The sequence below is a fragment of the Bemisia tabaci genome, chromosome 1 (assembly GCF_918797505.1).
Source record: "Bemisia tabaci chromosome 1, PGI_BMITA_v3".
Classification (NCBI taxonomy): Eukaryota; Metazoa; Arthropoda; class Insecta; order Hemiptera; family Aleyrodidae; genus Bemisia; species Bemisia tabaci.
The window spans coordinates 89,377,912-89,402,622 of record NC_092793.1 but is presented as its reverse complement, the minus strand read 5'-3'; the positions used below and the strand labels follow the sequence as shown (position 1 = coordinate 89,402,622).

The following is a 24,711-nucleotide window of genomic DNA, read 5'->3' as shown; positions in this document are numbered from 1 at the left end:
GGTCTTCAATTTTTTCTGAAAGAAAAAAGGATTCAATCGTAGAAAAATGGAACTGTATGCCAGGTTGCCACAGAAATTAGAAAATGAAATTCCCTGACATTTCCCTGATTTCCCTAACACAAATTTGTGAAATTCCTTGACAATTGAAGATATTCCAGGTGGTTAAAAATACTTAATTATAAATAGTTTTCAGGCAAAATTTGTTGTTTGGAACATCAACTTTGTTCTGGAAAGCAAATAAAGATGGCTTAACAATTTTTCCTGACATTTTTGTCTTTTTCCGTGACTTCTTAAAATTCCCTGACATTTCCCGGTATTCCCTGACTGTGGCAACTGTGTTAATGTGACAAGCGACCCTTTACCTCCATCTATTCTACATCTGTCCGTTCAAGCTAATTCATTGATATTATTGTACTTTCATTAGATCTCAACAAAGAATCTTCACTTTTGCTCAACTACGTCTAATTAAGATGGGTGGGAACAAGCTGGAGATATTGTAATATTAAGGAGAGTGGACACCTCAGCGTCTAAACCGCATTGTCTGTAAAGAATGTTGAAGTCTATAAAACGTGTAAATAAATTAGATATATAATTTGAATCAAACTGCAAAATTTGCAATCAAACTGTTTCTTACTTTTCTTTAATTAAATCATTTTCAAAATTACATCGACTGTCAGCTTTTATTGAACATTTTTTCCTTTTAAAATGTATCCATCACATGTCAACATTTTCATAGAGAAAGAGAGGGATCAATGAGGGAAATAAACGCAGTTAAGGTTATATAAAGTCATCACATTTTGTGAAAGAAAGATAAAAAATGAATCATTCCATAAAATAAATAAAACGTTGAAGAATCTTTGAATCAATTTCGTTGAAATTATTAGAAATTTTCAATCGCAACTTTCCTTCTTTTTTTCCTTCTTTTTTTGACATATGGACCATGGGCTTTAAAAAAGTCAGGTCGGACAACTTTGACTTTAAAAAAATGCGTGCTTACAAAAATTTGTCAGTCGCCAAGTTGCCGTTTCGATAAGTCAAAGCATATAGAAAGACACAGCTGGAAGAGGAATATTTTGTCTTCCATCCAGATTTAGACCTAAAAGGAGGGGTATCGATAAGGGCCGATTTTAGCCCCACTTCAAAAAATCATCTGAACCCATATTTTAGGTACCCTAGGGTAGGTGCATTCTGGCGCAAAATATTTTTGCGATTGTGCATAGTTTTCCTGCCAAAACAGCCGACTCAATTTTTCGGCTGAAAAATGGTTTCAATTTTATGACGAGCCCAAAAAAGCTTTGTTTCATGAGTACGGGAGGTTCAAATCTGTAATTTTTTGCGTACTTTTCAATGAAACAGGCGAAAATTGTCTAAATCCACTTTTAAGGGGTCATTCTAGACATTTTCAACGATTTTTGGGGTTTTTTGGCAATTATTCACCTATAACTAGAAAACGGATGATTATACGACAAAAACGATTGCAGATTCAAAAAGAGCGTAAAAAATCCGTTAGAAATCATTGGTTAGACATTTTCTCAGCTTAAATTGTCAACACGAAAAACAGCTCTAAACTTGAGAAAACCGAAAAAACTGCATTTTCCACGATTATTAGTCTTCATTTACACCCAGCACAATTTTGCCACATCACCAAAATTTAACAGATTAAAGTTACATAAAAGTACATGAAACACGCCAAAAATTACGGTGTGGAAAAGTTGTGCTCATAGTTAAAAATGGACTTTTGTTGAATGGAACCATCCTTGAATAAAAGATGAAAATTCTCTAACTCTCCGGGAAGATTCGCCAATCATTCATGGGATACCTGTATCCGGGTAATTTTTTGCGTACTTTCGATTGGAACGAGTGAAAATGGTGAAAAATCATGTTAAGTGGGCCATTCAGAGAATTTTTCAAGATTTTAGGGGGGTTTTGGGGTTTTTCTGTGGGGGGGGGGGTTAGGGGTTTTTTGGGGGGCTTGGGGAGCATTTTTTGTTTGTAATACACCAAAAAAATAACCAATTCAGAAAGAACGCAAAAAATTCGATAGGATTCGATACTTGAACTCTCTCTCAGCTTGGACTGTCCACACGAAAAACGGTCTCAAACTCGAGAAACTGGAAAAAACGGCCTTTTCTCCAGCTATCCAGTCATAATTTACATCAATAGCTTAACAAAAGGTTTTTTCGTTTTTTTATTTTTCGTAAAACCCCCTCTAATGGAGATATATTTTTTAATTTTTTTTTAATGTAATTATTCATTCATTTATTTCTTTCATTATTAAACAAGTCACTTTATTCTGTACAATCATATACAAACTGTATACTTAGTACTAAAATACATCACATTACAGTTAAAAAATTAAATAAGGGCCTTATATTTGCCTTCTGCTTACACACCCGATTCACCCTCTGGTATTTCTTCAATAAAACCAAGTGGAGTTATTGACCGTTAAAAAAAATACCGTTTTACCGTACGTCCTGACCAACTTTATTTGCGACGTGCGGTAACCATACGGTATTTTTTTTTACGGTCAATAACTCCATTAAGAGGGGTTTTACGAAAAAAAAAAAACCAAAAAACCTTTTGTTAAGCTATTGATGAGCACTTTACGAAACCACAATTTTTTTCGGTTCCGACAATTAAGACAGCCACTGTGACGGGTTACATGTCAGTTTACCTACAAACCTTTGACCTACGTGACGTTTTACCTACAGCTTTTTACCTACGACATTTAAACCTACAACATTTTATCTACAAAGCAATTTGCCTTAAAAGCAATTTACCTGCATTTTTTTTTGTCTACGAAACATTTCTCCTACAATTTATCAATTTCACCTACGAGTGAAATTGCTCTCCAGCATAGCTGCCAGATTGTATGAAAAAATTTGTTTTCTTTTAAATTGAGTTAAATGGGAAGGCTAAATGGGAATGGCTATTTGGTCGCTATGGTGTACAGCTGTAAGAGAAGCCCCAAGTTTGTTTCTGTGGCAACAAAAGCATATATTTGGCGCACTTTTTCCAGTTTTTTTCTAACCTTATTTTTTCTTAACTTTTTTTTTCTAAAAATTTTAGTTTAAACTTAATTAAAATGGCAAAGTTAATAACAACCACGCGAGGGGGGAGGTGTTTAGCCGTAGACGGGTTTGTGTATCACAAGCAAATCTCACGTCAGTTCAGAACATATTGGCATTGCGCTCAACGGAAAGAATTTTGCCGAGGCCGTGCAGTCAGTACAAACAACCCGCTGACAGTCGTCAAGCAGACTACTCACAATCACGCACCAAACCAGGACGCGGTGGCTGCCCGAGAAGTGGTTAACAATCTTAGAGGTTTAGCGGCAGAGCGCCCAGATGCAGCTCCTACACTAATTTTGAGGGATGAGCTCAGTCAAGTGACATCAGTCGTCACAGCTCAACTTCCACTACGAAGTTCTCTGAGAAGAACAATGAACCGGAGACGGCAAGCCGAGCTCCCGCCAAATCCTGCCAATCCACAAGAGTTAAACATTCCTCCTGAGTATCGCACCACACTGAAAAATGAGCCCTTCCTCTTGTACGAAAATTTAGATGACGATGATGCCTCTACTATCCTAATTTTCGCTTCAGACAGGAATTTGAGGGTTCTTGGAGCTTCACAGACCTGGTTCATGGACGGAACTTTTAAAGTCACACCAATTATCTTTCATCAACTTTTTACAATTCACGGGATGATTGAGGATTCGGCGTTTCCCCTTGTTTATGCCCTAGTCGAAAATAAGGAAGAAGAAACGTATTATCAAGTTCTGAGAGAAGTCGTTGCACATTGCAATGCAAGAGGAATTAACATTGCAGCGCCTGACACGCTTATAAGCGATTTCGAAAAGGCAATCATCAATGCAGGCAGAAGAATGTTTCCAAATGCGCAAGTGCGGCTGTGTTTTTACCATCTGGGACAAAGTTCGTACAGGAAAGTTCAGGAACTTGGCCTACAAGCAGCCTACATTAATCCCGAAAATCGAGAATTAAAGATTGCAGTTCACTGCATGTTAAGTGTGGCTTTTGTACCACCAGATGACGTAGAAGAAGTGTTCGATGCCCTTGCCGAGACTCTTCCCGATAATTTACAAGACCTGGCGGATTATTTCGAAAGAGTCTACATCAAAGGAATCAGACGAAGACGTGGTCGAAGAACTCCTCCCCAATACGCACCCGCTTTATGGAACCAATTTGAAGCTATCGCAAATAATGAACCCAGAACAAACAATCTTACGGAAGGGTGGCACCACCGGTTCAATGATTTAGTGGGGAAGAACCACCCCTCTTTTTATCATTTTCTCAGAGAGTTGAGGAAAGAGAATGACGATGTGGAGAACATGATCATGGAGGTCGAGATGGGAAGAACTGTCAAAATGCCGCAAAGGTCAAAATATCGGCGTGTCAACGAAAGACTGCACCGGCTAGCGGGACGGTATGAGGCGATGAAAACTGCTGGGAGACAACTAGATTATCTCCGCGCGTGTGCGCACAACTTCGACCTGTAAGAGAAGTAAGTAAGTCTCTTGGTGGTTACTTCCTCCCCTAAAATCTCTCAAAATAGAGTCCGTTTTTACACAGCTCACATCTACACAAATAAATTGTAGGTTGAATGTTTTGTAGGCAAGAAAAACTGCAGGTAAATTGCTTCGTAGGCAAAATGCTTTGTAGATAAAATGTTGTAGGTTTAAATGTCGTAGGTAAAAAGCTGTAGGTAAAATGTGCCGTAGGTCAAAAGTTTGTAGGTAAATTGACCTGTAACCCTGTGACGTCATATCTGAACACGTGCGGTATTTTTTTCAAAAATTGAACTTCCCGAAACTCGAGAACCACGCATCCTAGAGGATTTTGGTACGGGACTTTTCTGCTTGTTTTGAGCCATGGAACAACCCCTGGAAGTTTGTCGTCACTTATTTGTTACACCTTGTATACTGCTTAACGATCTAACCCCTGGAAGTTTGTCGTCACTTATTTGTTACACCTTGTATACTGCTTAACGATCTAACCTGTTAAGTGACCAGGATGTAAATTATGACTGGGGAGCTGGAGAAAAGGCCGTTTTTTCCAGTTTCTCGAGTTTGAGACCGTTTTTCGTGTGGACAGTCCAAGCTGAGAGAGAGTTCAAGTATCGAATCCTATCGAATTTTTTGCGTTCTTTCTGAATTGGTTATTTTTTTGGTGTATTACAAACAAAAAATGCTCCCCAAGCCCCCCAAAAAACCCCTAACCCCCCCCCCCCACAGAAAAACCCCAAAACCCCCCTAAAATCTTGAAAAATTCTCTGAATGGCCCACTTAACATGATTTTTCACCATTTTCACTCGTTCCAATCGAAAGTACGCAAAAAATTACCCGGATACAGGTATCCCATGAATGATTGGCGAATCTTCCCGGAGAGTTAGAGAATTTTCATCTTTTATTCAAGGATGGTTCCATTCAACAAAAGTCCATTTTTAACTATGAGCACAACTTTTCCACACCGTAATTTTTGGCGTGTTTCATGTACTTTTATGTAACTTTAATCTGTTAAATTTTGGTGATGTGGCAAAATTGTGCTGGGTGTAAATGAAGACTAATAATCGTGGAAAATGCAGTTTTTTCGGTTTTCTCAAGTTTAGAGCTGTTTTTCGTGTTGACAATTTAAGCTGAGAAAATGTCTAACCAATGATTTCTAACGGATTTTTTACGCTCTTTTTGAATCTGCAATCGTTTTTGTCGTATAATCATCCGTTTTCTAGTTATAGGTGAATAATTGCCAAAAAAACCCCAAAAATCGTTGAAAATGTCTAGAATGACCCCTTAAAAGTGGATTTAGACAATTTTCGCCTGTTTCATTGAAAAGTACGCAAAAAATTACAGATTTGAACCTCCCGTACTCATGAAACAAAGCTTTTTTGGGCTCGTCATAAAATTGAAACCATTTTTCAGCCGAAAAATTGAGTCGGCTGTTTTGGCAGGAAAACTATGCACAATCGCAAAAATATTTTGCGCCAGAATGCACCTACCCTAGGGTACCTAAAATATGGGTTCAGATGATTTTTTGAAGTGGGGCTAAAATCGGCCCTTATCGATACCCCTCCTTTGTTCGTATCTTTACTGATATACTTTTGGACTTGGAATGTTTTGCGTATTTTACCAATAAAATTGGTTTATGGATCAACCAAAACTGTGAGGATTGTATGTGAGCCTCGGACCTCGAGGGTCAGTAAAATGCGGTATTACCAGGTTGCGATAATTTAATTACTTTTTGCACCGTCTGGCAACAACTGTGATCAAGAACAGCATTTCCACCCTATTTTACTTCTCTTTGTTAAAAAGGACGTAAATGGATGGATGCAAGTTTTTTCATACATCTGATGTCATCTTAAATGTATTTCTGCATATATTTACAGAGATTAAAAAACAAAACCGAGAGAGTAAAAAAAGAACAGACAAAATTGAAAAAAAAAAAAAAAAACAACTTCAGAACTTAATCATGCATAAGGGCATAAAAATGCATCAAGGTTTAGGATTATTTTAACTCTAAAAAGTTATTGTAAATACAGGAAAAGTTTTTAGAAGAGTTCAGCCGTGCTAGCAAAATTCAGATTTCACGGAATCCCAAGGTTTACGACAAACAAAAAAAACACTGTTGTATTCACTCTGAAGCATTGAATTTGGATTCTGGGCATATGCAGTGCGTACACCGATAACTTCAGTCTGAAAGAGACAATTCATAAAAATTAGATAACATCACTGACACAAAACCTTGAAGAAATAATGACTTTTTGGTTAGCGAAGTAGGAAAAAAGGAAGGATAAAAATGAAGCATCTTTCTTGATTCCCCCCCCCCCCCCTAAAATACGGAGAATAGGCAATTGCCTACGTCTAAAGGTCAAACTATGCCTAGCCAATTTAATTCCAAACAATTTCTCATTATTTTTGAAGGTGCAAACAGACATCTGAAACACGGGTGGAGAAAATTCAAGTTTTTGACACGTTTTAAAGTCCACTTTTTTTATTGCCTCAAAAAAAACTTCTTTCAAAAATTAACCTCTTTTACTGTTTGTAAGCAGCTACTTTGAGTGAGTATTATTCAGCAGTGACAACAATGTATACTTTGAAATTATTGAGAGACTCTTAAAATGAACAAAAGGGAAAAAGTTTAAAGTATTGGGAGTTTTCTCTGTATGGAGATTCACAAAACTTGTGGATCCTTGCAAACTGTCTGAGCCTCCTGACTTCCGAAAAATCTCAACAAATTCACTGAATCCAACACCTGAGCAACAAAAAAAAAAGAAAAGAAAAAAAAATTGCAGGGGGGTTCAATGGATACTTAATCAATACTCTTAACTTGGAACAACATACTTTACTTATTTTTTATATTGCTCTGACAGTGCGTTGCTCACCTCCAGAGAACTAATAGTGATCCCATCTCGGAATAATTATTAATTATACGTAATCACAGACATGCTATACACAATGGGTATACAGCAGAGTTTTGTTAGCACCTTAAATTCACATAAATTACATCAGAAATTTGAGCATTTTTTAGTGTATTTTCCGAAGGAAAAATACACATTTTTATTACGTTCTCCCTCATGGTGGGACCTAGACCTGGGACCATGTAAAGAGCACCAATCACGAGTCGTAGATCACGAATATACATATCATTCATTTTCTGTATATATGGTTATCCAAAAGTCACCTACCACCCCTTTAACTTTTTTTCTAATTGAGATAGAAGTTTGAAACTTTGGGAATGTTCCTCGGTTTAAGGTAGCAACTTTTTGGTCCCCCCAAAATTTTGGGGGGCTAACTTTTTTTTTAAATGGTGACCCTCCTTTTGTGATACCTGATTCGAAAGATAAAAAAAAAAAAATTTTGGCACAAACCGCAGGTCAAAATGTTGATTTTTGACAAAATGGCGGCCGGTCAAAGTTCAAAATGGCAGAAATTTGGCATCTCTGTTTTTTATCGGCGGATTGGTCTGAAACCCGGAATCCAAGGGGTTTTCGGGACAAGAAAAACGATTCTGGCATTAGTTTTCCAGAAATGTCAGTCCTTATCAAGATGGCGGCTTAGAGCGGGAAGTGGATATTTAGGCTGCTCATCGTCGGATTTGTATGAGACTTGGTATCCGGGGGTATTTCGGCACGAGAAGAACGAATCTTTCATTGGATTTTTGAAAACTTTAAAATGGCGGCGAGAGAATTACGGAAAATCCATATCACGGCTGTTTATCGATGGACTTGCACAAAAGTTAATACTCTGGTGGTTTTTGGCTCGAAAAAAATTTATCTTTCATTAGATTTTTGAAACACTGAATATCGTCAAAATTGTGGCGGAAAAATAACGGAAAATCCGTATCCACCATCGCCATTATCATTTTTGCCGTCATTTTAAAGTTTTGAAAAATTTTAAAAATCCAATGAAAGATTCGTTCTTCTCGTGCCGAAATACCCCCGGATACCAAGTTTCATACAAATCCGACGATGAGCAGCCTAAATATCCACTTCCCGCTCTAAGCCGCCATTTTGAAAAGGACTGACATTTCTGGAAAACTAATGCCAGAGTCGTTCTTCTCGTCCCAAAAAACCCTAGGATTCTAAGTTTCAGACCAATCCACAGATAAAAAACGGAGATGCCAAATTTCCGCCATTTTCTCAAAAATCAACATTTTGACCTGCGGTTTGCGCCAAAAACTTCCTTTTTTTACTATCTTTCGATTCAGGTATCACAAAAGGGGGGTTGCCATTTGAAAAAAAAAAAGTTAACCCCCGCCAAGGGGAGCTGCTAGGGTGGGCCGAAAAACAAAAATGTCGGAATTTCGACATCCCTGCCGTTTCAAAAGTGGCCAAATGCTCTCAAATGAATGTAAAAAAAAATTCAGGTCCCTTTGTAAATTTAAACATACGGCCCAAGCCCCTTGTAATTTGAGCACTTAGAATTTAACGATTTTCGATGATTTTTCAAGGAATTCACATTGCTGTCTCAAGAATAAGGCAAAATAAATTGTTTTTAGTCATGACTCTTACGTAATTTTTGATGGGAAACTGATTTTTGAGGTTTTGGAATCGATATATCGACGACTTATATCGAAAAGTTCGATATTTCGTCAAATTTCGCCGAAATTTGGCAATTTTCTCAGCATATTTCTGGATTTTAGCAGCGTATAGTTCAGAAATTTAACTCTGACACTATTTTTGCAAGAAAGGTCACATTAGACAATGTTTCAACCCCCGAAGATAATCGATCATTCGATTACATCGCCGGTTTTTTGCTGAAATTTTGATTTCATCGCAACGGCTCTCAGCTTAATTTTATTTTGACTCTTCTTTTAATTACACAGCACAACAAATTTCGGGTTTTGGTTTGTCCTTCGAACCAAACCAATTTTTTTCGATTTCTAGGTGCTAAAGAAGCCCGAAAATGGCCATATTAACTTCAGCAAAATTTGCTGGTCCTCAGGGCGCCGCCATTTTGAATTTTTGAAAATTGAGAAAACCCACGATCAGATTTTTTCAAATATCTCCTCAACGGTTCATCTCACGAAAAAAACAGAAAAACCAGCGGAAAGAGCATAAAATTTCCTAAAGAAATCACCCTCCTTTGTTTTTCCTACCTTAATTTTTCGGTCATGAAATTAACGTTTTCTTCAAAAATTACCTTAAAAAAGGCGCATTTTTGCAGATTTTAGGAGAAACTTTGCTTCATACCTCCAGCCACGATTATCTGAGAAAAAAACTGTTATGCTCATTGAAAAGAGCTTAACATTTACTTCTGGAAAACATATGTCAATAATTCCTAAACTTGATTTAATCCTGTGAAACAGCAGTTTATTAGTTTCGCCCTTAAAATGTGATTTTTCGACCATTTTCCTTGGAATCGCGAAAAAAATAGAAAAAAACCCAAAAACGTAACAGGAACTGTGTAAAAAGGTGGCAAAATAGTGCTGGGTCCACACTATTTTGCAAACCAAGCCAAAAAGTTCCAAAATTTTCAATCAGAATCAAAAATGTTGAGCTCTAATGGATAACCAGTACGGCAGTACATAACTGAAGGGGAAGAGCGTTCAGCTCAGGCAGTTTAGGCATTAAGGTGAGGTAACGTCGAGAGATCTATAATCTGATCGTGGGTTTTCTCAATTTTCAAAAATTCAAAATGGCGGCGCCCTGAGGACCAGCAAATTTTGCTGAAGTTAATATGGCCATTTTCGGGCTTCTTTAGCACCTAGAAATCGAAAAAAATTGGTTTGGTTCGAAGGACAAACCAAAACCCGAAATTTGTTGTGCTGTGTAATTAAAAGAAGAGTCAAAATAAAATTAAGCTGAGAGCCGTTGCGATGAAATCAAAATTTCAGCAAAAAACCGGCGATGTAATCGAATGATCGATTATCTTCGGGGGTTGAAACATTGTCTAATGTGACCTTTCTTGCAAAAATAGTGTCAGAGTTAAATTTCTGAACTATACGCTGCTAAAATCCAGAAATATGCTGAGAAAATTGCCAAATTTCGGCGAAATTTGACGAAATATCGAACTTTTCGATATAAGTCGTCGATATATCGATTCCAAAACCTCAAAAATCAGTTTCCCATCAAAAATTACGTAAGAGTCATGACTAAAAACAATTTATTTTGCCTTATTCTTGAGACAGCAATGTGAATTCCTTGAAAAATCATCGAAAATCGTTAAATTCTAAGTGCTCAAATTACAAGGGGCTTGGGCCGTATGTTTAAATTTACAAAGGGACCTGAATTTTTTTTTACATTCATTTGAGAGCATTTGGCCACTTTTGAAACGGCAGGGATGTCGAAATTCCGACATTTTTGTTTTTCGGCCCACCCTAGGGGCCGCCCCACAGTGCGTTGAATGGTGACAAAAATCCCCCTAAAAATAGAAGTCGAAATTTTCCAAACATTATGTGGTGAACGTTAAGTGGTATATCTGGCAACACTATTGTCAGCGAAAGTATCGATTTTTATCGATACCCAGTGCCCGCACAGGTTTCAGCCAGTTCAGAGCTTCTGATTAGAAGCCGATTACAGATGACAACAATGAGGAGCATTCTGATCAACAGGCCCCATTGCCATTCTATTCTTCCTAGCAGCTTCATTCCTACTGGTAAGCACTATTTATTTTTGATTTTTCCAATTTTTAAATCCTTTTTTTGGTGGCGAATATTGCATTTTGAAATACTGCTCATTTTTAACCCTTTTTTCCACTCTCACGGAGTGGCACAAAAAAGCATTGACAGTACTTGAACTTTTGTGCACATGGATATATTCAGTAGTATGTGCACTTTCAGAAATTTAACGGTTCATCTGCCCGATGTTGCCCGTTCGGATGGAAATCATGATTTAATAGGAAAATTTGGCCATTTTTCAGGGGTTTTTGGGCTTTTATTCGACTTTGATTCAGAGTTCACGTATTAACCTTCAATTTTCAAGACATTTGGCACTGACGCAAATAGATACTACTAAAAATGGTGTAAAGAAATGGTAAAATTCATTTTTAAGTATCATATGATGCCAGCTCGCTCAAAAAAATAGCACATTTCTGTAATATTTGTATCCATGCATATGTATGCATATATGAACCAATTCCGATTACATGAACCTAGTTTCCAAAAAATATTGAGATGAATATTTTAAATGCCATTTAAAATAGAGGAAATTTGAAATTGAAGTAGCTCAATGTTGCCAAATTTCATGAAAACATCCATTTTCGCAAGGCTCGTTTTTACGTTGGTACCCGAATAATGGTAAAATTCTTACAAATGATCATGATTTTTGTCCAAACGGGGGGCTACGGGCAGCTGAACTTTTACTATTTTGAACGTGCACATACCACTGAATATGTCCACAGTGAAATATGTACTTCCAATAGTTGTCAATAGTTCTTTTTGCCACTTCATGAAACTTCAAAAGAACGTAAAAACGAGCCTTGCGAAAATGAATGTTTTCATGAAATTTGGCAACACTGAGCTACTTCAATTTCAAATTTCCCCTATTTTACATGGCATTTAATATATTCATATCAATATTTTTTGGAAACTAGGTTCATGTAATCGGAATTGGTTCATATATATGCATACATATGCATGGATACAAATATTACAGAAATGTGCTATTTTTTGAGCGAGCTGGCATCATGTGATACTTAAAAATGAATTTTACCAATTCTTCACACCATTTTTAGTATTATCTATTTGCGTCAGTGCCAAATGTCTTGAAAATTGAAGGTTAATGAGATGGCAAAAACCTCTCTTAAATTCTCAGGGTCCACCAAGGCCACATATGTCCAAAAACTTACTCTATATGGTTTAAAAAAAAAGAAACAAAAAATAATCCCTTAACAATAAGAAAATTTAAAAAAAAAAAAAAACCGATTTCGTGGTTCACAGATATGTACATAAATCCTTCGAATGAACTTGAAATCACAAAATCGGTCGAGAAAATCTAAATGAATTTTCTCCTTCAATTATGAGTTTCGCAACAAGCACGACTCGCTTGAAGCTTTCCATACACGAGCCGCAAGAAACTAATTTCTTCTTTCTTACCTACTGATTGTGAGGAGAGGGGGAGCATTTACTTTTTCCTTCATTTATACAGGATGCAACAAGCATGACTCTTGTGTTTGCAGAAACCCTTTCATTAAGGAGATCGCGAGAGCCTTTACCGCGTTCATTTCCAAAAGGGATTCCTCCAGAATTTCACGCATTTTAATAATTTAAACGATTCATCTGTTCTTCTCTTCTCTCCTTCCGTCCATTGACAGAGATACAAAATTTTTCCGACTCACTGACGCGACCGGCTCGATGCTCTCAGTGAAACGGTGCCTTTTTATCCCTGACGCCAGCTTCAGTTTTACCAGTGGACCCATTTTACCACATAGGTACATTTCAGACTCTTTCGATTAACTTCGCTGCATCTAAATCATGGTTGCTTTTACTGTAAGCTTACCATATGATTTGGATGGTGAGAAGGCTAAAAGTTTTCGTTTACTTTTCCTTTTTTTCATTTTCACGAAATGGGTCCCATTTGACACGAGGAGTTATTTAAAAAAATTGAATTAAGTTTCGATATAAGAAAACTCACACCCATGCTGTGATGTAAGTGTTATTCTGATTTCTTTTTTTTTTTTTTTTTTTTTTAATCTTAGAGGTAATCCACACTTGTTTACGCATCGAGCCGGTCGCGTCAGTGAGTCGGAAAAATTTTGTATCTCTGTCAATGGACGGAAGGAGAGAAGAGAAGAACAGATGAATCGTTTAAATTATTAAAATGCGTGAAATTCTGGAGTAATCCCTTTTGGAAATGAACGCGGTAAAGGCTCTCGCGATCTCCTTAATGAAAGGGTTTCTGCAAACGCAAGAGTCATGCTTGTTGCATCCTGTATAAATGAAGGAAAAAGTAAATGCTCCCCCTCTCCTCACAATCAGTAGGTAAGAAAGAAGAAATTAGTTTCTTGCGGCTCGTGTATGGAAAGCTTCAAGCGAGTCATGCTTGTTGCGGAACTCATAATTGAAGGAGAAAATTCATTTAGATTTTCTCGACCGATTTTGTGATTTCCAGTTCATTCGAAGGATTTGTGTACATATCTGTGAACCACGAAATCGGTTTTTTTTTTTTAAATTTTCTTATTGTTAAGGGATTATTTTTTGTTTCTTTTTTTTTAAACCATATAGAGTAAGTTTTTGGACATATGTGGCCTTGGTGGACCCTGAGAATTTAAGAGAGGTTTTTGCCATCTCATAGTTACTCACTTAGTTTTATCAACCTTCTTGGAGGGGTGAAAGGGAATGTTTTTGGTTAATAAAATGTAACACGTCAATTTTCTCGACCGGATTTTTTGCCCGAAAATGTTTTTGAGGGTTTTTGTAGTTTATATCAGCTCGTTTTTGAATGGAAAAAGGTGTTGCCATAAAATATTAAGTAGGTACTATTGGCTATTTGAAAATCCTGAATGAATGGAAAGTAAACAAAACATCTGCTAAAGCACATACACATTCAGCGGAAATTTTAATAGCACCCACTGACTTGTGATCAGTCTGGAAATAGGTAGTTGAAAGTAGCGGGGCTACCTAAGGTAGTCAAATGTATCTGTACCAATTGGAAAGGCTCACAGGAAAAGGGTGACAGGGGAGGGGGAGAGGTTGAATAGCAATCGAGTTGTCATTTACCTGCGTGAGAAAATTAATGGAAAAAGAGTATAACTCATTGTCATAGGCATTACACTGTAAGCTTATTCCAACTGATAGAATAATTTTGCTCATTTGTTTCAACTACGTACATCATCCCTCTTAAGCGCACCTATATTTGTATTAATGCTAGCGGCAAGTTTTTCGATACTGAATTTCATCACTCAGCAACCTATCAGATGATAATGGAAATTCATGAGAGCGTTGCCTTATAAATCATAGGTACTCTGTATAGAATGATGAATAATTCATGAAACAACCAGTGAATGAAGAAGTAGAGCACAAATTTTACCAAAATGAGTCTATTTGGTGTGGCATGACTTTAAACCAGCTATTTTCATGACTTTTGGGATTATTATTCTTTAGAGCATCCAAACATCCAAACTTTGTTCCTACAGACTCTAAACCATATGTACTCTAAGGAGCATTGTAAAAGTAAAATTGTCAATGATTGCAATGAAATGAGAAATATTTTCATCTCCCCTGAATACTTAATTTCTCATTGAAAATTGGGCAACAGGCATACTTATCGCATAAGATGATCTTCCTAACTTGAGGGTGCCAGCAGCCTGATTGTTGAAAGTTTGTGTTTGAAAGGTAGACACAGATGACATTGGTTAAAAGGTGGAGCGTTATTGATCACATTCAGCCTTGGACGATTAGCGGTGCAGAAACTAGGTAGGTCAATACTGAACTCCGAACACCTGATATTTTACATGTATTGTTTCACTGGAGTAATTACATGCTGGGAGCTGAGCTTAGAAAGCACTCGCTAGGTCAAAATGGAATAATACTTCAGTAACACATCTAGCAATAAGTGGGTGCAAACATAACCTTATGACTTGATGTAAACAAACACTCAATACGTGAATGACACAGAGGCTCCCTCTAGCAAACTGGTCCTCATTTAAAACAGAGAACTGAGATTAAATATCCATTAACAGGGTGGAGATTATCCCCTCACATAAGCAGCAAGAAAGAGGGGCGGCGATTTAAACAAAGCTTTCCATTCCGATTTAGGTGGGTATATCCTTTCACTTACTGGGGCTGATGCGATCAGGCAAGGCTCATAGACAAAGTAAGGATCATGAAGACATACTTCTGGCTGCATAAAAAGATAATTGTTAATATAATGATAATTGACGTGTAAGTGAGCAAGAGGATTTCAATCATTCTGCTGCTCATTCCATAATTCTGTGGGCCGATTATTAAAAGCTTAAAGCAGCCCGATACAACATCAAATTGCGATACGTTGCAAGGTTAAGGACTATGTCTCATCGCATCGTATCGACATAGTTTCAATGATCAAGCGGCTGGGCCATCCAAGGAGATGGGTGATGCATTTTGTTTGGCTTCTAGACAGAGGAGGAATGGATGCTCCTGTTTCACGCAGGAATAGATGCAGCGAAGTGAAGCTCATTTAAAGTTAATTGTCAAGTTAAGAAGATCGAATGAGTACATACCTACCCTTCACGAGAGATCCTGTTAGACATTCAGTGGCAAAATAGTGCTTCTAACAACTACTGACACAAAATCAAAGAGACTCGGAGAAAACAAAATTTGAGCTAATGCTCATCGTCAAATATCTGTGACTAGGGGGCTGCGCCCCCTGGCCGCTCCGCGGTCCAACCCCCAGAGGCGCTTGGCGCCTCTAATAAGCAGATATCGTGAGATCGTTAAAAGATCACTAACAGTTAGGGAAAACCCGGTTTAGAGACGGCGGGAAGCATGTGAGCGTGCGCGGCGAGTGGAGGAGAAACCGGTTTGTGACATGATTAGCGTTACACCCTCAGCGTGACACCCTTAGCGTGACACGGCACCCTTATGATTTTATACTACAGAGTAAGATTTAGTGACATTAAGTTGACCTATGATTGAACTCTACTGAGAAGAAATAAAACTGTACCTCGCTTTCTCAGAAAGCTATAGCCACAAACCAATCAACACGTAGGATGAATTGCAGAATCCGACACCTAACTGCATTTCTCGCCACCAGCTGGTAAAGCATTCTAATCATGCAGAAAACATAGAACTTAACTTATATCTAATAGAGTTCACTAAAAAAAACTTCTCCTCAAGATATGAAGACTAACATTCGTGACATGAGGAAAATAACAATGTAATTGAAACCATAGCACTTTTCTACGCGAAAAGCGCAACCACCGTTGCGCTTCTCGCTTGTCTACAAATGCACGAAATGGTTTAGAAATTTTTGGGTGCTGTTTGTTATAAGAATGCAAACAGGGATGTAAATGCTGCTTCCTCTGGATTCTTTGGCACAATTTCGTAATTTCATCATCTTAAACTACATTAATTTATCGCTTGGATCAAATATGGCCAGCTAGACATAACCTAACCTTACTCATAAATTCATCGTTCAATATGTAGAAATCACTTGAGCACTTTAAGAGAAATCAATGAAGTAGTGTATCCGGCTCTAACAGAAAAAGAAATAGTAGTTAGGATCTAAAATGAATTGAACTTTTAAATTAAATCTGTTCATTATTCACAACTTTATAGTAGCTGGAGGTTGGAGGTTGGTGACGACGACGGGAATTTTGTTCCCGAAACTCGGACGGACCTGAACAGAATGAACCAATGGCATTGAACCACCACTGGTTTTTTTCTAAATTCAAAAATTATAGCTAAAATTTTGAACGACTGAAGCAGATGCTGGATTATCCGTGCAATAAAGCCCTATTTTATGTGGCGAAATGAAATCCTTATATCTTCAAGAAGTGCCCCTTAAATAGGCTCCATTACGATCTGCGGCCGTGTAAGCGAGAAATCTGTTGTCAAAGATGGTCATGACGGGTAGGTTTCGTCGGTTCAGTCGTATTTTCCGTAATTTCTCTTTTAGAACACCAGGAATGTTACAAAACTGTAAAAACCCGTGGACACGGTAACATGGCGATTCTTTAGGTACCCACTTTTATGGGTCTAAGGTTTACCGTTATCGCGGAGTTTGAGTGACTTTCTCAGGACCCTGGATTCTTGAAATTCAAATTTCCCGGCAAAGTGAAAAGTAAAATTTTCGTCGTTTTGGGTCATTAAGTGCTTATAACTTTTTGAAAACTCAATGGATCTTAATGAAACTCTTATACGCCATCCGGCTAACTTAGCTGCGTCCATAGACACCAAGATCGTTGGAATCCGTGCCGCCGTTTGCTCTGAATTCCATTCTAAATCGAATCAAATTTCAGATTAAGGGAGTTGCCTGTGACTAAGAGTGTCGGCCACCCGTTTGTTATCGGGACTTTAGTTGGACGTCATTTTCCTCGACCGGGGGTGGCTACCGCCACTCTTGATATGTGAACTCGGAATCAAAGTCGAATAAAAGCCCAAAAACACCTGAAAAATGGCCAAATTTTCCTATAAAATCATGATTTCCGTCCGAACGAGCAACATCGGGCAGATGAACCGTTAAATTTCTAAAAGTACACATACTACTGAATATATCCACGTGCACAAAAGTGCAAGTGGGTACTGTCAATGGTTTTTTGTGCCACTCCATGAAAGTGGAAAAAAGGGTTAAACATGAGCAGTATTTCAAAATGTAATATTCGCCACCAAAAAAAGGATTTAAAAATTGGAAAAATAAATATAAAAATAAAATTAGAATGATTAAATTAGCTTGTATTTCAATAAAAAAAAAATATTTGACATTCTTTAAGGTTTAAAAACCCGTAATGAAAAATAACGAAAAATGGCAACACAGCAACGTTGAACTAGTTTCTCTCTCGGTAAATTGATGTATTTTGAAAATAAGCACTTGTTAATTTTTTTTGGTGCGATCTTGAGCTTGATATCCTACTTTTCCCTAGGAGATATCAAGCTGAAAGAATTTTATCCGATTTCCCCTTAAAACGGGGCCAAAAAACCTCCTCAAAATGTTCTCCTCAACAATTTCTGTTTGTCGCAAGATAGTACGTACCAAAAAGAGCAACTAACCAAATTTTTATGAAATTTCAACAATTTTTAACGGAGATATCGATTTTTGACACTCGTTCCCTAGTAATCAACGCACGGTCCCCCCAAAATTTTGGGGGAACCAAAAAGTTGCTACCTTAAACCGAGGAACATTCCCAAAGTTTCAAACTTCTATCTCAATTCGGAAAAAAGTTACAGGGGTGGTAGGTAACTTTTGGATAACCCTGTATATGTATGTATGTATGTATGTACGTATGTATGAAGAAAAAAAACACTAAGAAGTGGCCCGAAACTGAATGTAACAAGGTGGAGAAATGGTGCTGGGTCCACACCAATTCGCGGGGAAATCAAAGCCAAGGAGTTCCAAAAATTAAAATTAGAGTCAAAATTATTTTTGAGTTCTGATGCGCACCAGTACGAAACTGAGGGGGAAAGTGTTCAGCTCAGGCAGTTTGCATAGGAATATTAAGTTGGAGCCACGTCGAGAGATCTATACCGGTTTGGGCCTTTTTAGACCTCATCAGTAGATCACACTCGGCAGTGAACCCGACTTAACATGCCGCAAAATCCAAGACGGCATTAAAACGCCGTCATGGATATGACCCGAGGCATGACACAAAAGTGTGATCCTCGCGCCATCTACCGTCGCCGCTGAACAACTCTCATAACAAACAAGGAAAACCCGAAAAAATGATAATCAGGCTGGTTGGAGATGCGAACGCATCTAGACGCAACCGCCCGCTCCCGAACGGGAGAGCACATATCCCCAAATTGTGCGTATAAATGAAGAAAAAAAACCCTAAGAAGTGGCCCGAATGGCGGTTTTCTTCATTTATATGCACAATTTGGGGATATGTGCTCTCCCGTTCGGGAGCGGGCGGTTGCGTCTAGATGCGTTCGCATCTCCAACCAGCCTGATTATCATTTTTTCGGGTTTTCCTTGTTTGTTATGAGAGTTGTTCAGCGGCGACGGTAGATGGCGCGAGGATCACACTTTTGTGTCATGCCTCGGGTCATATCCATGACGGCGTTTTAATGCCGTCTTGGATTTTGCGGCATGTTAAGTCGGGTTCACTGCCGAGTGTGATCTACTGATGAGGTCTAAAAAGGCCCAAACCGGTATAGATCTCTCGACGTGGCTCCAACTTAATATTCCTATGCAAACTGCCTGAGCTGAACACTTTCCCCCTCAGTTTCGTACTGGTGCGCATCAGAACTCAAAAATAATTTTGACTCTAATTTTAATTTTTGGAACTCCTTGGCTTTGATTTCCCCGCGAATTGGTGTGGACCCAGCACCATTTCTCCACCTCGTATGCATGTATTTCAGCCAGCGTGAGGATTTTTCAGTTTTCAGAGCTTTGAGCGGTAGTTAATTTTTAAGTTTCTTGAGACGAAATTGCTGGAGTTAGGTTCCCCTAAGAGTACTTTTAAACTGTGAAGAAAAAATCGGAATACGTTAATTACTTTCCGCACAGCGAGGGGTCAAAGTGGAGGTAGGTTTAATTTTGTCCATGCGATAACTCGAGTAAAAATGAATATTATGAGCTGAAATTTTGATGGTAGTTAGAGATCTACTAAGACTAGTTTCCTATTGAATTTCAGCGCAATCGGCCAACGGGTTCCATAATAGTGGCAATTTACCGTTTGTACGGGTGGGGGGGGGGGGGGGGAGTTGCGCTAAATCTCGAGTAAAAATGATATTTTCAGCTGAAATTTAAATGGTAGTTAGAGGCCCACTAAGTCTGGTTTCCTATAGAATTTCAGCAAAATCGGCTTTTGCGTTTTGTATTAGCGGTCATTTATATGTTTTACAGATGGGAGGGGGGGGGGTGGTTTGCGTGAAAATATTCCTCAACGTCCAATTAATTTTTCCCCCAATATTAAATCCGCTCAGGTGAGAATATAAAAAAAATGAGGGAATGGATAGGTTTAAATTTAGTATAAATCATAACTGGGATCCAGGGTCAAGTTTTAATCACCCAAGGGGAACTGTTTCTTGAAACATATCTGTGGCAAGAGGGGAGGGGTAAATGATTTCATTCCCCAATGTGACGCTACCCTTCGGAAAATACACTCATGCCGCGGTAAAGGCGCGGACTACAAAAAGAACCGTCCCCTACTTGCTAGCAACCCCACCGAAAAACCCTGCCGCTTTTTTTGAATTCTGGCTTCAAAGAGTACCCTACATCAAAGACATGACTGGATTCGGCAGAGACACCAACGCAAAACTCCAAGTAACTAATGTCATTCATTGCAATCTTTCAATTATAAACAAACAATAGAATTATCTGCAATATGAATGCAGTTTCTATCCAAAATCTTAACTTTTCTGCTTCTTAAGTTAAGTTCTTCTATCATTGACCCCCTAAACAATACGCAGCTCAACCCCTCAAGGGGAGGGCACTGGACGGACCTGTTGGGATTAATCTAGCATGAAATAAGACAAAGCTCTGAAGATACAACCCATCGGCGACCATATTCATGATTATGGGGCGAAGCAGTTCATTCATTTTCAATAATTCCTGGAGAAAGAGAGGAAATATCCACAAAAAAAATGGTAGTATGAGCTAAGAATTATTGAGGAAGCCAATAATAATGATATCTTACCATTAGAAAGAAAAAATTTTTTAAAAGAGTACATTACAAATCAATGTAAAATCACTGGAATCATAGAGTAAGTAAACAAAAGTAAAAATGACGGAGAAAATTAATCGAGAGCACAGAGAAAAGTGACCTGCAATCTTCGGAAGAGCAAGTGGCATAAAGGCGGAATGCAAGTTGCCGAAAACTGGAAGAGAAAGTGGGATTGGAGTAAGAGAAGGGATAGCTAAGTGGGCACAGAATGCTCAGGTAGATGGAACAGAAGGGGAAAAAAAGGAATGGTTTGAAAGGGGTAGTAAGTGGGCACAGAATGCTCAGATAGATGGAATAGAAGGGAAAAGAAAGGAAGGGTTTGGAAGGGGTGGTGGACACACCCAGCATTAGATTAGGATTTTCACGTTACGGCTACGTGAGCTTTATCTTTTTATGTAGAGTAGATCTGTTTTTACATGAATAACTGTCACATGACAGCAGAAATTTTAAGTTTTGCGAGGAATGGTGAAAACAGAATAACTCATTGGACTGAATTATGTCTTTCATAGGATTTTCATCGAACTCGAGGCACATATTTATAGTAGACTGTTTGACATTTTTGAGGATGTTTCTATTTACAGAGACAGTTTGCATAATAATTAACTGCCTTTGAACATCTTGTTTCATCAAAAATTTTTCGTATTCGTCAATCAACTTTACGACCCTTTTGGCTACATCATTGAGCTCGAGCACCTTTATTTGTTGACCTTTAAGTAAGTCTTGATATAGCTCTCATTTTGGGGCCAAGTCTCCAGGTCACATCTAAGAAAATCGTCTTGAAGTCATAAAAGTTGGGAGAAAAAGGTTCAAATCTTCTGAAATAAATTCGTGCGTTCCCTTTCCTCGAATCTCAATGACGTTTTGTAGTTTTAGACGCTTAAGACCTCCTTGTGGTGGGTTTTCTTTACTAGGGGCTGCAACCATTTTTAATTTTGCCCCAAGGGAATCCTATCGTCAAAAACGCAAGGGATGCATGTTCACACGTTAATAACAATATGATGCCTTATACGTAAAAACAGCAGATGTCGCATTTTCAAGTTTAGGGAAAGTCGCATTCAAACTTATCAAAGCAGTGTGCGTTTAGGTGTCCGTGTAGCACATATGGTTTGGTCACGTAATTTATAATAGAACGAATCCTCCTCTAAAAATGGATTTTAAAGGTTTGAATTCGAAGCAAATGTCAACTATATACATTGATCTTACCACATCCGCTGTTTTTTCAGAGAACTTTATTATTAGGCATAAAACGAACTACTTAGCTAAAGAGAGATAAAGCAATTGATATTGATTAAATTATGATCACTGCTTAGTATTTCAATTATTTTAGAAAAAAAATAAATATTTGGTAGCTATCGAAAAAAATTAGGAACAAATCATATTATCAGTCTTTGAAAATAGAGAAAAATTAAAAAGGGTACCATCTCCCGAAGACATAGAGATACTTGTTGTCTTTCTTGAAAGTGGATCCTAAAAAGGATCTTTAAAATTGTATATGTATTTAGGAAAAAATTGTCAAATTTACCTCAAAAACAAAACCAAAACCTAAGATGACTTCTTTTACTATTTCATAACTAGGTTCTATTGAGTCAGGTAAAAAACCATTACTGAAATGATACAACAAAGGTCCTAGATTGATCCATACTCCACCTGTTAATTAAAGAAATCGAGTGTGAAAAAATTATGAAGAAACATAAAAGAAGAAGCTAAAATTGGACAGCAATATATTCATTTATCTCTTTAAAATTACTGATACCTTAAGATGTAAATCATCAGAGCTTGTCATATCCAAGAGTACCTTAATTGGATTGCATTTTGCAAAAAGGAACCAGGAGCATTGCAATGTTGCTAAGATTGTGCAACTTCATCCATTGCAATTTAACAATTGAAATTCTGAAAAAATATGAAATTTACATGGTAATTTTTGTCCTAAATTTATAGTTTTTATCAATTAAAAAGAAACTGTTTATGGATGATCAGGTTTTTCTTTCCAGACAAAAGAAGCTGCACAATCATAGCAACATTGCAATGCTCCTGGTTCCTTTTTGCAAAATGCAATCCAATTAGTAGAGCATCAACACTGGACGGTCCATTCTTTATTGGCTTCGCCACCTCAGCCTCTAGGCTGTCTTGGGCCAAAAAATGGTGGACGTTCCGAACAGCTGTAGGTTAAAATCATTGATCCTTGGGTTACACATGTTTTACTGTTTTAGAAAAAATATTTGCCGTGTACTTCAGAAAATTATTCTCGGGATTCACACTTTTTGTGGCAGATTTTATGGTTCATAATCATCAATCCGTCAACACACTTATGACCCATCAAGTTCAAAGTCAATTCCCTTCTCTTGGCCCGAGGCAGTATTTATACAGCTCAATCTCCGTAATCTTCATAAATTAAGAAAACTCTTCGTTTTTAAACCCATAGGGCCTTCGTTTTTTCTGTTTTAGTAACTCTTTTATCTAGAGAAAATTAAGTGTAAATTTATTTAATGCAAGCCACCAAATTTTAAAAGACGCATATAGTGCTGTATTGAAACCTGCACCTCATACAAGAAACCGGGCGCAATTCAAGCCTGTAAAGTAAGAGAGAGAAGAAAGAAAAACCTAGGGGGCATCTCAACATTGCAAATTTGAGAGAACTCTTTATGAGAAAATGATAATCGCTATCTTCACAACCTGCAGCCGTACCCAGAGATAGATAGATGATATAAGTTGTGAAACAGTAATTTGCAGTGAAACTCTCCTAGATCAGGGACTGTAATAACTAATTATCACTAAAACGGGGTAGCCTCACCGATCAGGGTTGTTTTTCTTTAAGTCCCTGATGTCACTCATTAACAATAAAAAACAAAACAAAATAGAGCAAAGAAGGGGGGGGGGGGGTTATACTCCGGTTGGCCTGGCTGGGCTGGCTTTTTTACATGTGGCGAAATGTTAGACTTAATTTAAAACTTGGGTCGTCTGATTGGCTGGGCTGAAGGCGGAAGAACAGCAGAAATGATCCTTTTTTTGTTTTTGTTTGCCACCAAATTTATTTTCACAAAGTGCACATGCACCAATTTAAAAATTATCCTAGGGGTGACCTTCCGGGCTAAACCACCTTACAAGTTATAGAAATTTGCAAAAGTTCGCAAGAATGAAATTGACAGTTGACAAAAAATTACATTGTAACTATTTACCAATTTGGAAATTCAAAACTTTCAATAAACATAGCAATAACGGCGACAAACACAACACCGACCGAAATACAACAACTTCAAACAAAACAACAATACAACACCCCGAATGTGGATTGCAGAAAGGACGGGATGGGCACCAGCAAAATGCTCAATGGGTTACCATTGAAATTTACCTCTACAGAGTGTCGGTCCACGCGCGCGACCGGACTGACTCCAGAGATTCTCCACCGAGCTCCTATAGGCCCTGGTGAGGCTGAAGAAGCGTTGGTGCCCACGTTACGGCTATTCAGAAAACTCGAGTCGCCAAAATCCCAGGCTCCCAACATGGCCACAGGATAGCCAGACGACAGTGTCTAGTGCACTGCGACCAAGTCTCCCCCAAGTCTCTAACATCGCTACTTCACCAGGTTAAGTTAGCGAGTCTGCAGGGAAACTCAGCAGCGGCGCCACTTTCCGCCGAATAACATGTCGTTATGTTCTTAGGATTCGTTTGATTTGTCACGCTCCCACGGAAAAGAGCCTGGCAGCGGTTTTCCTCTAGACAGGATGTGCATTGTCGAGTTGTCTTCTCGCTCATGCACATCCTGGCTGGAGGAAAACCGATGAATTTTGAGTTACCCAAGGGCCGAATTTTCGTTTCAGCTGGCAACTCTGCTGCCATTACAGCAGGTGAACATGAACCGGAGGTATCTTTAACCGGGCTTTGATGTAATGGATGAGATGAACAATTGTACAGTCTGTTGTGATCTTTTACAGAATAAAACCTTGTGCTCTATTGCA

The 24,711-nt window shown here is 38.1% G+C and overlaps 1 protein-coding gene and 1 long non-coding RNA gene across 2 annotated transcripts in view; both read right to left on the bottom strand.

The window, feature by feature from the left end:
• Positions 1-570: 570 nt before the first annotated feature.
• Positions 571-5,210, bottom strand: LOC140226057 (uncharacterized). The gene is made up of 2 exons (XR_011900880.1): positions 4,990-5,210; positions 571-4,931 (listed from the first exon to the last, which is right to left on the bottom strand). It is a non-coding gene; the product is annotated as an uncharacterized lncRNA (long non-coding RNA).
• A 1,149-nt stretch (positions 5,211-6,359) lies between these two features.
• LOC109035790 (carnosine N-methyltransferase) overlaps positions 6,360-24,711 on the bottom strand; it is a 39,516-nt gene continuing 21,164 nt past the window's right edge. Inside the window, exons 7-8 of the mRNA XM_072306480.1 lie at positions 22,278-22,402; positions 6,360-6,706 (exon numbers count right to left, since the gene is read on the bottom strand). Of these exons, the coding sequence (XP_072162581.1) occupies positions 6,581-6,706; positions 22,278-22,402 (251 nt within the window). The 3' untranslated portion in view covers positions 6,360-6,580. The remainder of the gene's footprint in view (positions 6,707-22,277; positions 22,403-24,711) is intronic.